The 14,396-nt window shown below is 51.3% G+C and overlaps 1 protein-coding gene across 2 annotated transcripts in view; it reads right to left on the bottom strand.

Moving 5' to 3' along the window:
* Positions 1–338: 338 nt before the first annotated feature.
* LOC306768979 (kinesin-like protein KIF1C) overlaps positions 339–14,396 on the bottom strand; it is a 60,029-nt gene continuing 45,971 nt past the window's right edge. For both annotated transcript variants that reach the window (XM_079257479.1, XM_079257480.1), the window contains exons 19-28: positions 11,272–11,366; positions 9,977–10,060; positions 9,051–9,231; positions 8,903–8,975; positions 8,717–8,815; positions 8,303–8,464; positions 7,939–8,217; positions 7,773–7,862; positions 3,619–3,841; positions 339–3,533 (exon numbers count right to left, since the gene is read on the bottom strand). In XM_079257479.1, coding sequence (XP_079113605.1) covers positions 2,716–3,533; positions 3,619–3,841; positions 7,773–7,862; positions 7,939–8,217; positions 8,303–8,464; positions 8,717–8,815; positions 8,903–8,975; positions 9,051–9,231; positions 9,977–10,060; positions 11,272–11,366 — 2,104 coding nt within the window. In that variant the 3' untranslated portion in view covers positions 339–2,715. The remainder of the gene's footprint in view (positions 3,534–3,618; positions 3,842–7,772; positions 7,863–7,938; positions 8,218–8,302; positions 8,465–8,716; positions 8,816–8,902; positions 8,976–9,050; positions 9,232–9,976; positions 10,061–11,271; positions 11,367–14,396) is intronic.

Genomic DNA, 14,396 nt, shown 5'->3' with positions numbered 1-14,396 from the left:
TATCATATAAAAAAAATCAGGAGGAATCTCTGTATGCTTGGGACAAGGCCGGATGCTGGTGATCGTCAACTGGAAATCACGGCTCGGACTCTGGAAGACTACCAGAGATCACTGCGGACACCTCCAGGGACGATGATGCTGAACCACATCCTGGATCCATCACAGCAGCATGGCGTCTCTGGAGAGCAGCCAGTCCAGGAGTCTGGCTGCTGACTGGCCAGTCCACCTCATGTTTTCCATGTCATGGAACATGTCTCAGTTTTTACCATGTGACATGTTTGAACCCGGCCAGCCACCGTAGGACAGGACTCAGAGTAAAGACACAGTGAAGCAGGAAGTGAGACATGTTTGTGGTTTAATCTTATTGACAGTTTATTGCCATCATGTTGTCTGCAGGTAGAGCCTGAGATTGGTTCCTGATACAACAAACAACAACAACAACAACAACAACAACCACCCAGCACAGACAGGAAAGCATTGGAAGGGACTCTGGGCCAATAGGAGGAGGGCTACAACGATGTCACAGATCACAAGGTTGTGATTGGATGCGTAACGGGGGGGGGGGGGGGGGGGTTGATGGGAAGGACCTCTAAAGCGCTCTGGAATTCCTCTGAGCTTGTGGTTGCCATGGCAACAGCCCCTCAGGCCACTCCCCCACCCCTCAAAGCTCCGGAAAACAAAACCAAACAAAAACAATAAACTCAGACTTATAAAGAAATTTAAGATTATGATTTTAAAAGAACTAACTAACACACACGCGCCCAACACACACACACACACACACACACACACACACACACACACACACACACACACCGACAGCAAAGAAGCTCCCTTTAGCAGCATCCATGAAAGCCAACGTTAATGAGACCTTATAACGGTATAATAGAGACAGAACGCGGCGTCGCTGAGCAGCGACTGAAGCTGCAGGAGGGGAAACAAGCAGCCAATCAGAGGCCAAGCTGGAAAATAAAAAAAAAAAACCAACAAAAAACAAACAAACAAAACATGAAGGAACAAAAAAATCTTAAATCAATGAGGAAACTGCAACGGCAGCAGGTTTCAAGATTGTCCTGCGATTGGTCGATTACAGAGACAGCAGAGCCAAACAAGTATGATGTCATGCTGCTCCGACCAATCACGTCACTTATTTGTCATCATCATCTGGGTTTTTCTCCCTGCCAGTAGGCGTGCTCCCAAACCAACACCAAGTCAAACCGGAGTTAACCATGTCGTCTCCCAGGGTGCTTTGCTCCGAGTGGACTGAAACTCCCAGCTCCCACTGACAGCGAACACATCACTTCATGGGAGGAAAACCCGGAAATCTGTGGCGCCTTGTTCAGATTTTATCTTCAGATTTCTTTTCAATTCCACCAATGTGTCCCGATTAACTGTCCAGAAACCACTCGGATGAGGAAAAGCCGCCACTCCCAGCGTCCTGACACGGCAGGAAGGCTGGGAATGGCGGACAACACAGCGTCAGATCCGTACAGCAGGAATCAAACATCGTGCAGAAGTTTCTGTAGTGTCGGTTTCCACACCTCCGTCTCCAAACGTTCCCATCACCGTCCATCTCACCGCACAATTCCCAAATTTCCTTTACCATCTCTCCCTACATACATCCATCATCCCCATCTTTCCCCACATCTCCCATCATGTGTTTTAAAATCACTCTCTACATTTCCCATGATTGCCAGAGACAGTGAACTCACCATCAGCACATTTCATGTGTTGTAAAATAGATTCATCTTCATAAAAACACAAACATCAAAACACTTCAAATATACACACACAGCTCTGACATGCGAGTCTGTTGGGTAAAAAATGTACACGTCCTCCTCTTCCTGGCTTAAACATGGCCGCCTTTCCAGCGGGAGGCGTCTTTGGTTCTTAGCGATCAACAAAACATCCTGCATAGAAAACAGCTCCTTTTTCTAACTTAACCCTTTAAACTCCACGAGATCGCTTCCATCGCCATCAGGAGCAGCGGTGTGGTGGACATCCGAGTCGCTAAGAGACGTCTATCTAGACGTCTCTCTAGACCTGGAACTGGTGATGAAGTCACTTCCTATTAAACCTCCCACCAATCAGAGAGCTTCAAATGACTGTAATGTCCAATCAGCAGCAGGCAAAAAGCAGAAAAGAAGAAAAAAAAGATCCTCTATGGCTGGAATGAAGCCAAGAAGTCGATTGTGATGCAGCTGAGGTGAAGGTGGTTTGGTGAAGATAGCAGGTAAAAGGGCTTGTTCACTGCTGATCTCTGCATTTTTCCCGTTTCTACAAGCAGATTTAGCTTCAAATAAAAACCGTAGGAAAGAACGTCGAGGAGTTTTAAGGGTTAATCACATTCGTTTGCTGTTTTTTCTCCAAATATGCGAGTTTTTATCTCCTCCTTCTGGAGCTGAAGTTGCAAAGCGACGTAAACCAGGCTAACTCCTGCTAATGGCGCTTCAGGCTAACCGGAGCATAACGGCAGAGGCGTCGTCATTAGGAACCAGCTTCGTCCTCCATCATACCAGCAGCCGATACGTTGGCTAAACTAACCAATAAACATTGATTCCACACACCGACAGAGAAAACAAAAATCAGCGTTGCTATGGCAACAGTTAACCCGTGCGGACGTAGAAGCTTGAAGCAAACGTGCGCACACACCCACACACACACACACAGGCTTATTCTCTACAGCATGAGGATGGCCCCGCGTCTCTCGGCCAATCAGACGTCGGACGGCGTCGCTCTGTTGTTCTTGAGGTCCGGAGCGCTGAACTGCCGTCTCATCCTGGGCGGGGTGGTGAAGCCCCACCCACCTGGCACCGGCCCCACCCCCAGGAGCATTTCCGGGGGCAGCTGGGGGACCCCGGAGCGTGGCAGGCTGTGGTAGCTGGGGTGAGGTCCCGGCTGGAATGGTGCATTGTGGGGGTTGAAGTAGGGGTGGTGGTGGAACTGGAGCTGCTGGCGCTGGTTAAAATGGAAACCTCCATCTCTGTCTCTGTCCCTGCCTCCTCCTCCTCCTCCTCCCCTTCCTCCTCTCTCCCCCCCTGGCCCAGGTGAAAACCCCCTCCTCTGTCTCTGCCGCCCCTGATGCTGGCCGTTGTCATGGTTACCGTTTCCAGGGGTGGAGCTGTCCAGAGAATTGCGGCGGTGGCGCCGCTGGTAGTTTTGGTTGCCTTGCTGGTTGGGATGGAAGCTGCCCTGGTTACCCTGGTTACGCTGTTGCCAGGCACGATGAGGGCTGGGTGTGCGCATGGGAGGTGGCGGGACTTGGAAGGGGAGGGGTAAAAGGGCAGGAGACTGACCCTGGAGGGGCGGCGGAGGCGAAGGAGAACTTTTACCCTCCACTCCTCCGTTCTCCCTCTTCTCCCCCCCTTCTCCTCCGTCCACCAGACCCAGAGCCTGCAGGGCGGCGCTGGCTGGTCCCCAGGACAACCGGTGGGCAGGGTTACTCTTGAAGGGGAACTTCAGCTTGCACTCCTGGGGAGGGATGAAGCGGCCGGTCCCGGGGAGGTGAACCGGGACGGTGGGGGAGCTCTGAGCTGCAGGGTGAGGAAGAAGAGGACGAGTTTCAGACAATGCTCATCACACGGGCAACATGCCGACCCCCCCATGCCCACTGCTGACCCTGGTTCTGGTTCTGTCCTCGTAGCTTCTTGGTGATGTTCTGCTGCTGCAGGTTCAGGATCCTCTGCTGCTCCTGCTTCAGCCAGCGGAGACGCCCCCTTCTGAAGGCCGGGTCCTCCTCCATCAGACGCTGGACTCGCACGTCCGGCTGGTCGGTGCCGTCGCCCGCCTCCTCCTCGTCTCTCTGAGGCATCTCTCCCACCTCGCCGTTCATGTCGTCGTCCTGGAAACCAGAGCAGAGGTTAAAACAAAACGCAGAAATGCAGAAGTTTTCAGAAGCGTTGACGTGAGAAATCTGGAAAAACTGAACCTCTCTGCCGACCAGGATTCTTTCAGTAAAGTTTTTCTTTAAAATGATTTCTCTCTCTGAAACTGCAGACTGCTTCGTTTCCCAGTAACTTATCAGCCATACTGGTCCTCAGGAGGCGGAATTCATACACATCTGTACAACGGTAATACCATGAAAGGCCAGTAGGTGGCAGCAGTCATCTTCAACAGGACCCAGAACAGCAACCTGATTTGCATTTTTATGCTACAAAGGTTGCACAAATCAGAAACCATGTTGGTTAGTGTACAAGCCGTGTAGTCAGCACAATGCTAACCGCTTCCAGCTGATCCACCCTTCAGCCTCTCCACACGTAGAGGGATGATATACGTTCATACACCAGGATGCCGGCAGTGGAGAAATCTCACCTGAGCTACTGGGAAGCTTGACATGTAACATAAAAATAATATTCTGTCTGGTCTAAATCCTGTTTCATAACAGAAACTCAAGCACTATTTTACGTTGGCCTCCATGAAGGTTTTATGCCAAACAACCGCTGTCAGGCTACAGCATGTTTCCAAACTATGTTTAGGTGAACTTCCACAACCTACTGCAGTTATTCTACATGGACCTGCAGCCGGAGCCGACTGAGACTGGCCGCCTGGGAGTGCTTTAGGACGGGAGAGGCTCCCGCTGCTCCTTCCTTACAGTAACTGCAGAACAATATGTGCCTTCAAGTCAGTCGCCAAAACACCAGAAAAGTCTCGAATAACTCCAGTAAAAGCTGCTAGATTTGTCGCTTTTAACAAAAAAGTCTCCAGATTTAGCGAGAAAGTCTCCAAGTTGGCAACAGTGTCTGAATGAAAGCAAAGCGGCTGTGGGAGGAGTTTACAGCACAGCGCTGCAACGCCAGAGACGCTCGATTAGTAGCTGAAGACAGCAGGGTTGGGGTTACCAGCTGATACCAGGGTGGGTTGGGGTTACCAGCTGATACCAGGGTGGGCTGGGGTTACCAGCTGATACCAGGGTGGGTTGGGGTTACCAGCTGATACCAGGGTGGGTTGGGGTTACCAGCTGATACCAGGGTGGGTTGGGGTTACCAGCTGATACCAGGGTGGGTTGGGGTTACCAGCTGATACCAGGGTGGGTTGGGGTTACCAGCTGATACCAGGATGGGTTGGGGTTACCAGCTGATACCAGGGTGGGTTGGGGTTACCAGCTGATACCAGGGTGGGTTGGGGTTACCAGCTGATACCAGGGTGGGTTGGGGTTACCAGCTGATACCAGGATGGGTTGGGGTAACCAGCTGATACCAGGGTGGGTTGGGGTTACCAGCTGATACCAGGGTGGGTTGGGGTTACCAGCTGATACCAGGATGGGTTGGGGTTACCAGCTGATACCAGGGTGGGTTGGGGTTACCAGCTGACCAGGGTGGGTTGGGGTTACCAGCTGACCAGGGTGGGTTGGGGTTACCAGCTGATACCAGGGTGGGTTGGGGTTACCAGCTGATACCAGGGTGGGTTGGGGTTACCAGCTGATAACTCGTCTCTTTAGAAGTTTAAATCGACAGATTTCAGTCTTTGCTCTACGTTTACTCCCCCCGTCTCAACGCTGCTCTGGGTTCAGCAGGAAACCAGTGGGACACCAAACCAGCAAGCTGCGGCCAGGCTTGTGTTGGAAGAGGTTTCATCGTATCTGCAGCTCCGTGTCTGTTAACAGAAGCTTCTTTCTGATACTTTTCCACTAAATCCTGTAAAACCAGACCAGGGTCCGGTAATGTGGTCCCAGCCAGCAGAGATAAACCCGGAGCCATCCTGTTGGAAAGTCCCTCCTCCACCATGTCTTCTGGACGGCTGCTGAGGTCAAAGGTGGCGTTTATCCTCCGCTATCAGCAGCAGGAACCCTGCAGACTCTGATTCATGGATTTATTCCAGTATTAAAGGACAATAATGTTTCTGCATTTAAAGGTGCATTCCGTAACTTTCTGACGGTAAAACTCGTCGTCCAGGACGGGTTCGATGACACAGTGACATCTATCATGTGTATGTCTAGATCTACTGCTGTCCAGCAGCGACTCGGGCAGAGAAACGACACGATACGTTTACATCCAGGACGCGGCGTGACGTCTGGTTTAACCAGGAACTGGATGTTCTGAACACAACGTCGCTGATTCAGCAAAGAAACAAGAAGATTAAAGAGAGAAAGGATGCAGGATGGAGGCGGGAAATGGAAACAGTTCTGTGGTTTGTCTATAAAGTCGAAGAGCAGGATCATCTAAAACCTGCAGGACCAGGGCCTCCAGGACCCGGTCTGACCCCTGTTCTACCGGAAGCAGCAGGAAAGTCCAAATGCAGACGTTGGGAGTCCAGGAGGAGTTACAGCGGCTGCCCACTAGGGGGCGAGAATCACCAAAACGACCTCTTGCCGTGTGAATAAACAGGACAGGGACAGGAGGCGATGCAGGTCATGCTGCTGGTTGGAAAACCCGATGCTGACAGACGGACGTCAGAACAAACATTTAGTTTTTATTCAGAGATCACCGTTATTCCAGCTGATTTTAGTCTAATTTCAGAGAAGCAGCGACCGTACAGCTGGACCGTCTGTAAGCTGGTTTATTTCATCATAAAGTCAGTCTGAAGCGTCCGGGTCGACATTCCCACCAGTCCGGATTCCAGGCGCCGCTTTTTATACAAAACTCTGGCTAAATTTCTGGATCTGCTTCTGACGTCTGATGAAGATTAAAGACTCTGATCTTCAGACGAACGTGAATCAGAAGCAGGAGGACTAAACGTATCGTGATGAGGGTCAACACGTTAAACACCCAGAAGGACCGGCTTCCAGTCAGACGTTCTGAGAGAAATCTGATCAACGTCAGACGTCTGGAACCTGATTCAGCTCCACGTTTCACTCTGATGGAAACACACCGAGTCCTGTGTTAACAAGCAGCTTTCTTCTTCGTTGGTAAACCTCCTCCATGCAGCGGTGAGGAAACTGCTGGGTGTGAAGAAGCTCAACGTTATACAGGAAGAAGCAGAGTTTGGGTTGAAGGTAGGGTTGCTCCATTATGACAAAAACTATTATCACCATTATTTTGACTGAAATCGAGATCTCGATTATCCAGTATTTATAAACAACGCTGCGCGTCGTGGTGTTCTAGACTCCGTGTCGTACATTATAACTGTATAATGCACGGTTCCGAGTTGTTTACTTAGTTTATATAGGAACTATTTTACGTTCATTCACCTGTTAAAAGACACCTGATCTGAACCAGCTGATTAACAAGTTGCTATGGTAACGCCCCGTAACAGAGGGATATATGACAGTGATTTAACACGTCGAACTATGTATAGGAAAATAATGCAGCCAGTTGTCACTGACAATGGTATAAAGTATGTTTAGGTGAACTTCCACAACCTACTGCAGTTATTCTACATGGACCTGCAGCCGGAGCCGACTGAGACTGGCCGCCTGGGAGTGCTTTAGGACGGGAGAGGCTCCCGCTGCTCCTTCCTTACAGTAACTGCAGAACAATATGTGCCTTCAAGTCAGTCGCCAAAACACCAGAAAAGTCTCTAATAACTCCAGTAAAAGCTGCTAGATTTGTCGCTTTTAACAAAAAAAGTCTCCAGATTTAGCGAGAAAGTCTCCAAGTTGGCAACAGTGTCTGAATGAAAGCAAAGCGGCTGTGGGAGGAGTTTACAGCACAGCGCTGCAACGCCAGAGACGCTCGATTAGCAGCTGAAGACAGCAGGAGAGGAAACTGCAGAGAGAAATAATCACACCCTTTTAGTTTCATCATCGTTGAAAACCCAGATCGTACTGAGATTAAAACCCGATTCATCGTCCAGGTCTAGAGAACACCACATCATTACTGTGAGCTGCGACGTACCTTCACCGGTATGATGCTCTCCATCTTTATCATCCTGTCTCTCAGAGCTTTGATCTCCTCGTCCTTCATGTTGTTCTGCAGCTTCACCTCCTGCAGGAGACACGATGGACACGTCTCCGTCAGAGACAGCAGGCGGAGAACGGACGGGATCTGCAGGAAAACTCACCTCCAGGATGTCTGTCAGTTTATCAATATGAGCCTTCAAGTCGTAAACCTTTCCTTTCTCCCCTCCCTCGCCCGTCTCTCCTCCCCCTCCCCCCTCCTCTGTGGGGGGGCTCCTCTCCTCTCCGATGCCCACGGTGTCGCAGACGTCCTGGGCGACGGCCTTCCAGCTCTCCTTCTCATTGGAGTCCTTCTTGGCGTACATGCGGCAGAGTTCCTTCATCTTGACGATGGACAGCGCCTCGATCTCCTGACGGGAGTGGCGGAAGTCTCCCAGGGCAACCTGGGGGGGGGGGCAGCGACAGACTGAGAAACCAGGAAACAGGCCAACTCTGAGTGACCATCGGCTCATGCGGTGAGTTTAAGACCTCGTAGCAGATCTCTTTGACGGCTTGCATGCGCAGGTCTTCCATGGTGACCCGTTTGGGGTCTTTGCTGATCCTCCTCCTCTGGGGGATCTGGTAGACTCTGAGAGGCTCCCTCCTCTTCCCGCTGCTGGGGAGACCGCAGCGCTTCACGATTGTCTGCACCTGGAAACACAAAGCGGAGATGTTACGGCTCTGAAGAGCAGAAGTCCAAGTTTTCTTCCGGTACGGCCACGAGAACAGCCCAAGTAGCAAACCAGAACATCTTCAGACAAAACTACAGAAACTGGTTCATCCCGCGACTTTGGTCCAGTTCAGGAACTGGGCTGAAGGTGAGGGGAGGCCTGGAAAGTCCTGCAGGGAACCGAAGAACTGCTGATGGAGACAACAACAAAGAAGAGTTTGAGGAGTTCTGACCTTGTTGGCGGGCAGCTTCTCCCTCAGAGAGGAGATCAGCCTCCAGCTTTCCTCGCAGGAGCGTTTGTCCGAGTCGTCGCCGCTGTCACTGTCTGCATACTGAACACACACACACACACACACACACACAGGGTTGAGACGGCATGAAAAGTGGCTGCAGTCTGCAGGTAAAAAGCAGAGTCCCACCAGTCTGTGCTGCTCCAGCAGCAGATCCGCCTCCTCTTTCTCCTTCCGGTACTGAGTCTCCACATCCTGCAGTCTGACACAAGCCAGCCAGTCAGCATCAACAGGTCGCTGCACACTTTTTCTGTTCTAGAAAGTGGAGTTTGTTCACCTCTTCTCCATCTCCAGCTTGATGTCGATGCCTTGCTTCTCCAGCAGCTCCCTCTGAGCGTAGTTCCAGTCCTCTGGCTCCCCCTGCTGCTCCGCCGTGGCGTTGCGCTCCCTCTCCAGCCTCGCCTGCTCGGGGTGGTTGAACCGGAACACGTGGTTCTTCCCCATCACGATGCGGTTACCTAGCAACGGAGATGCTGGGGATGAAGTGAAATGCTGACTGACTTTACTGAAAGGTGCTGCTAAAGCTCCTCTCAGCTTTATTTAAGCTGCAGGAGGGGTTTGGTCCGGTTCCACCGCCTCCTGGTCCTAAACTCTGCCTGAAATGGGTTTGCTGTAGATTTCAGAACGACTGACATCCTCAGCTTCACGGTGAAAGATCAGAAGGTGCTGAGTTCATTTTGTAAATGCTCCTGTTGTCAGGAAAACGGGTTCTTAAAGCTCTGTTCTCGCTGCGGATCCAGGACAGGTTCTGGGGGAGGACGGTGCCCTGACCTGCTCCTCTACAGCCACCTCCTTCAGCTGTAATTCCTCTCACAGATCCCAGATCTAGCCAGAAGCCGGAACCTTCCCAACCGGCTGCTCTTCACGCCGTCGAACTGCCCGATGACTGAACTCAACTTCAGGTCTTCTGAGCCCCTTCCTGTAACGCTACGTCTAATTAGAGGCTGTAAAGCCTGGGAACACCTACAAACTCTTCCCCCCTTTTCCCACTGAGGACCACAAAGGTTCCAGAAAACCAAACCCAGTTCCTGCTGGAAGTCTACAGGTTCTGTTTGAAACGGGTTTTAACCTTCGTTAAGTCCACAAACACAGAAAGATCAGCTGCAGAAACTCTTTGCAGGGAGAAAAACTGTGTTTCCTTCTGAACAGGACATCCGAGTATGTCCTGGACTCTCCTCTGGATGCGGTCTCAGACGGTTTTACCTTGCTTCAGGACGACGGCTTCGGTGATCTGCTTCCCGTTGACGTAGGTCTCGGCCCCCACCAGCGGCTCCAGCGTGACGACCACTGCAGAGGGAGGGAGGACGTCATGGTCTGAGCTACGCTCCAACTTTCACTCATCTGTCTGGATGAGCGCAACCTGGAAACTATGGGGGATATCACCACGGTAACGAGAAGCAAAGATGCTAAAACGATACCTGACAGACTTCCAGGCAGCTTTTACAGGAAGAGAAGAAGAAAGAGTCACTCAGTGAAAACACAGCCCCCACATGTTCAAGTCAAACTCAACATTTTATCAGATTTAGTGAACATTGTTCCGCCGTCACAGCAGGGGGAACGAAGGAACGCAAACCGGATTCTGAGAGCAGGTAGCTGGCCGCTTTCTGAGAGTTTACAACTACAGAAATCACAAACTGCTGTAAAAATGTGACAACAGAGGCCAGTCCGGGTGGTTATGATGGATAAACTACACATATAAACACGATTTTCACCAACAAACTGGCTGCAACAAACGGAACTCGCCGGTTTGCACTGGAAACTCAGCACACTAAACGTATTGTAAAGACAAATCTCTAATCAAGACAAATCTACGACTTTGGAAATTAGATCACTTCTTCATTTCAGGCAAAAATTCCGATGAAGGATTTCTCTGTACAGACCCGGTTCTTCGACCTTCCACCCCAGCAGGGGGTGCTGGTTCCTACGTCTGGACCGGCCGGGTCTTCTGGACTGAAAACATGTTGGTCGGTTCTCAGCTGGAACCCAAAACCGGATAAATCTGGATTCCCCGGAACACCATAGCAACAACCGCTGTCAATGTTTGCACAGCTTAGCTTCGATAAAGTTCAAACAAAACCCTGAACGCCCGCTCGCATCATCGAGGCGATTCAGGAAGTTTAGAAGGAATCCGACGAAACGACAAGATCGTCATCCATCATCTGTCCAGCCACCGCTCAGACACCACAGAAGAAGAAGCTGAAGCAGCTGGTCTTCCACAGATAACGGCAGGACGACCGCACGTCAATCTAATGCTGGAGTCATTCATCCAGAGTAAAACCTGAACGCCATGGCAACACGTTGCCTAGCAACCAGTTTAAACCAGGTTAGTTTTCTATTTAATCTTTTCTAGATAGAAGTTTCTAACCTGAAAATGGAAAACGAGATTTTTTCTTGTTAGAGAAAGATAAAAATGTGTCGCTGAGTGATGGAAGATCCCAGCAGCAGGGGGCGCTACGCCAACTGCCAACCAGCTGCCAGACAAACGCACAGCGTCTCACCTTCACCCTGCTCGTTGGTCTCACTCACAAACACACAGTGGATCTCCTTGATGAAGTGGCCAGACAGTTTGATGTCCACGTCCTGCTGTCCAACCCTGAAACACAGAAACCTGGACTTAGTGATGCGCTTAGAGTCTGCCGGTCCAACGAGGAGACAGAAAGCAGGACTGCCATAAAACCGAACGAAGCGTCTGGAGAGTCGAAAGACTTCTAACGCGCATCGCAGGTTCAAGACAGTTTAACACACTCCCTAAAGGACTTCTTCCCAGTCTGGCTCCAGGAAGCAGACCGGATCCCAGTCTGGCTCCAGGAAGCAGACCGGATCCCAGTCTGGCTCCAGGAAGCAGACCGGATCCCAGTCTGGCTCCAGGAAGCAGGACCGGATCCCAGTCTGGCTCCAGGAAGCAGACCGGATCCCAGTCTGGCTCCAGGAAGCAGAACCGGATCCCAGTCTGGCTCCAGGAAGCAGGACCGGATCCCAGTCTGGCTCCAGGAAGCAGACCGGATCCCAGTCTGGCTCCAGGAAGCAGAACCGGATCCCAGTCTGGCTCCAGGAAGCAGAAACAGATCCCAGTCTGGCTCCAGGAAGCAGGACCAGATCCCAGTCTGGCTCCAGACCTCCTCTTCACCTGCAGATCATCTTCAAACTGTCCCTCCTGATAAATCAGGTCCGGATTGGTGACCCTGATCCATCCCTGCTGGTATAGACCGAGGCTACTGGGAGACGTCCCATGATGCACTGGGGTCCTCTCTCCTCTCCATGTAGAAACATCTGGTTCTGGTCCTGATGGAGGTTTTCCTTCCTGGTTCTGGTCCTGATGGAGGTTTTCCTTCCTGGTTCTGGTCCAGATGGAGGTTTTCCTTCCTGGTTCTGCTCCAGATGGAGGTTTTCCTTCCTGGTTCTGGTCCTGATGGAGGTTTTCCTTCCTGGTTCTGGTCCTGATGGAGGTTTTCCTCCCTGGTTCTGGTCCTGATGGAGGTTTTCCTTCCTGGTTCTGGTCCTGATGGAGGTTTTCCTTCCTGGTTCTGGTCCTGATGGAGGTTTTCCTGGTCCTGGTTCTGGTCCTGATGGAGGTTTTCCTTCCTGGTTCTGGTCCTGATGGAGGTTTTCCGTCCTGGTTCTGGTCCTGATGGAGGTTTTCCGTCCTGGTTCTAGTCCAGATGGAGGTTTTCCTTCCTGGTTCTGGTTCTGATGAAAATTTTACTCCTGGTTCTGGTCCTGATGGAGGTTTTCCTTCCTGGTTCTGGTCCTGATGGAGGTTTTCCTTCCTGGTTCTGGTCCTGATGGAGGTTTTCCTTCCTGGTTCTGGTCCTGATGGAGGTTTTCCTTCCTGGTTCTGGTCCAGATGGAGGTTTTCCTTCCTGGTTCTGGTCCTGATGGAGGTTTTCCTTCCTGGTTCTGGTCCTGATGGAGGTTTTCCTTCCTGGTTCTGGTCCTGATGGAGGTTTTCCTTCCTGGTTCTGGTCCTGATGGAGGTTTTCCGTCCTGGTTCTGGTCCTGATGGAGGTTTTCCGTCCTGGTTCTAGTCCAGATGGAGGTTTTCCGTCCTGGTTCTGGTTCTGATGAAAATTTTACTCCTGGTTCTGGTCCTGATGGAGGTTTTCCTTCCTGGTTCTGGTCCTGATGGAGGTTTTCCTTCCTGGTTCTGGTCCTGATGGAGGTTTTCCTTCCTGGTCCTGGTCCTGATGGAGGTTTTCCTTCCTGGTTCTGGTCCTGATGGAGGTTTTCCTTCCTGGTTCTGGTCCTGATGGAGGTTTTCCGTCCTGGTTCTGGTCCTGATGGAGGTTTTCCGTCCTGGTTCTGGTCCTGATGGAGGTTTTCCGTCCTGGTTCTGGTCCTGATGGAGGTTTTCCGTCCTGGTTCTGGTCCTGATGGAGGTTTTCCGTCCTGGTTCTGGTCCTGATGGAGGTTTTCCGTCCTGGTTCTGGTCCTGATGGAGGTTTTCCGTCCTGGTTCTGGTCCTGATGGAGGTTTTCCTTCCTGGTTCTGGTCCTGATGGAGGTTTTCCTTCCTGGTTCTGGTCCTGATGGAGGTTTTCCTTCCTGGTTCTGGTCCTGATGGAGGTTTTCCATCCTGGTTCTGGTCCTGATGGAGGTTTTCCTTCCTGGTTCTGGTCCAGATGGAGGTTTTCCTTCCTGGTTCTGGTCCTGATGGAGGTTTTCCGTCCTGGTTCTGGTCCTGATGGAGGTTTTCCGTCCTGGTTCTAGTCCAGATGGAGGTTTTCCTTCCTGGTTCTGGTTCTGATGAAAATTTTACTCCTGGTTCTGGTCCTGATGGAGGTTTTCCTTCCTGGTTCTGGTCCTGATGGAGGTTTTCCTTCCTGGTTCTGGTCCTGATGGAGGTTTTCCATCCTGGTTCTGGTCCTGATGGAGGTTTTCCGTCCTGGTTCTGGTCCTGATGGAGGTTTTCCTTCCTGGTTCTGGTCCTGATGGAGGTTTTCCGTCCTGGTTCTAGTCCAGATGGAGGTTTTCCTTCCTGGTTCTGGTTCTGATGAAAATTTTACTCCTGGTTCTGGTCCTGATGGAGGTTTTCCTTCCTGGTTCTGGTCCTGATGGAGGTTTTCCGTCGTGGTTCTGGTCCTGATGGAGGTTTTCCTTCCTGGTTCTGGTCCTGATGGAGGTTTTCCGTCCTGGTTCTGGTCCTGATGGAGGTTTTCCGTCCTGGTTCTGGTCCTGATGGAGGTTTTCCGTCCTGATTCTGGTCCTTATGGTGGTTTTCCTTCCTGGTTCTGGTCCTGATGGAGGTTTTCCATCCTGGTTCTGGTCCTGATGGAGGTTTTCCTTCCTGGTTCTGGTCCTGATGGAGGTTTTCCGTCCTGGTTCTGGTCCTGATGGAGGTTTTCCGTCCTGGTTCTGGTCCTGATGGAGGTTTTCCTTCCTGGTTCTGGTCCTGATGGAGGTTTTCCGTCCTGGTTCTGGTCCTGATGGAGGTTTTCCGTCCTGGTTCTGGTCCTGATGGAGGTTTTCCATCCTGGTTCTGGTCCTGATGGAGGTTTTCCTTCCTGGTTCTGGTCCAGATGGAGGTTTTCCTTCCTGGTTCTGGTCCTGATGGAGGTTTTCCGTCCTGGTTCTGGTCCTGATGGAGGTTTTCTGTCCTGGTTCTAGTCCAGATGGAGGTTTTTCTT

This window comes from Telmatherina bonti (genome assembly GCF_933228915.1).
Source record: "Telmatherina bonti genome assembly, chromosome: 18".
Classification (NCBI taxonomy): domain Eukaryota; kingdom Metazoa; phylum Chordata; class Actinopteri; order Atheriniformes; family Telmatherinidae; genus Telmatherina; species Telmatherina bonti.
Note: the sequence above shows the minus strand (reverse complement) of the source record. Positions and strands in the feature narration are given on the sequence as shown.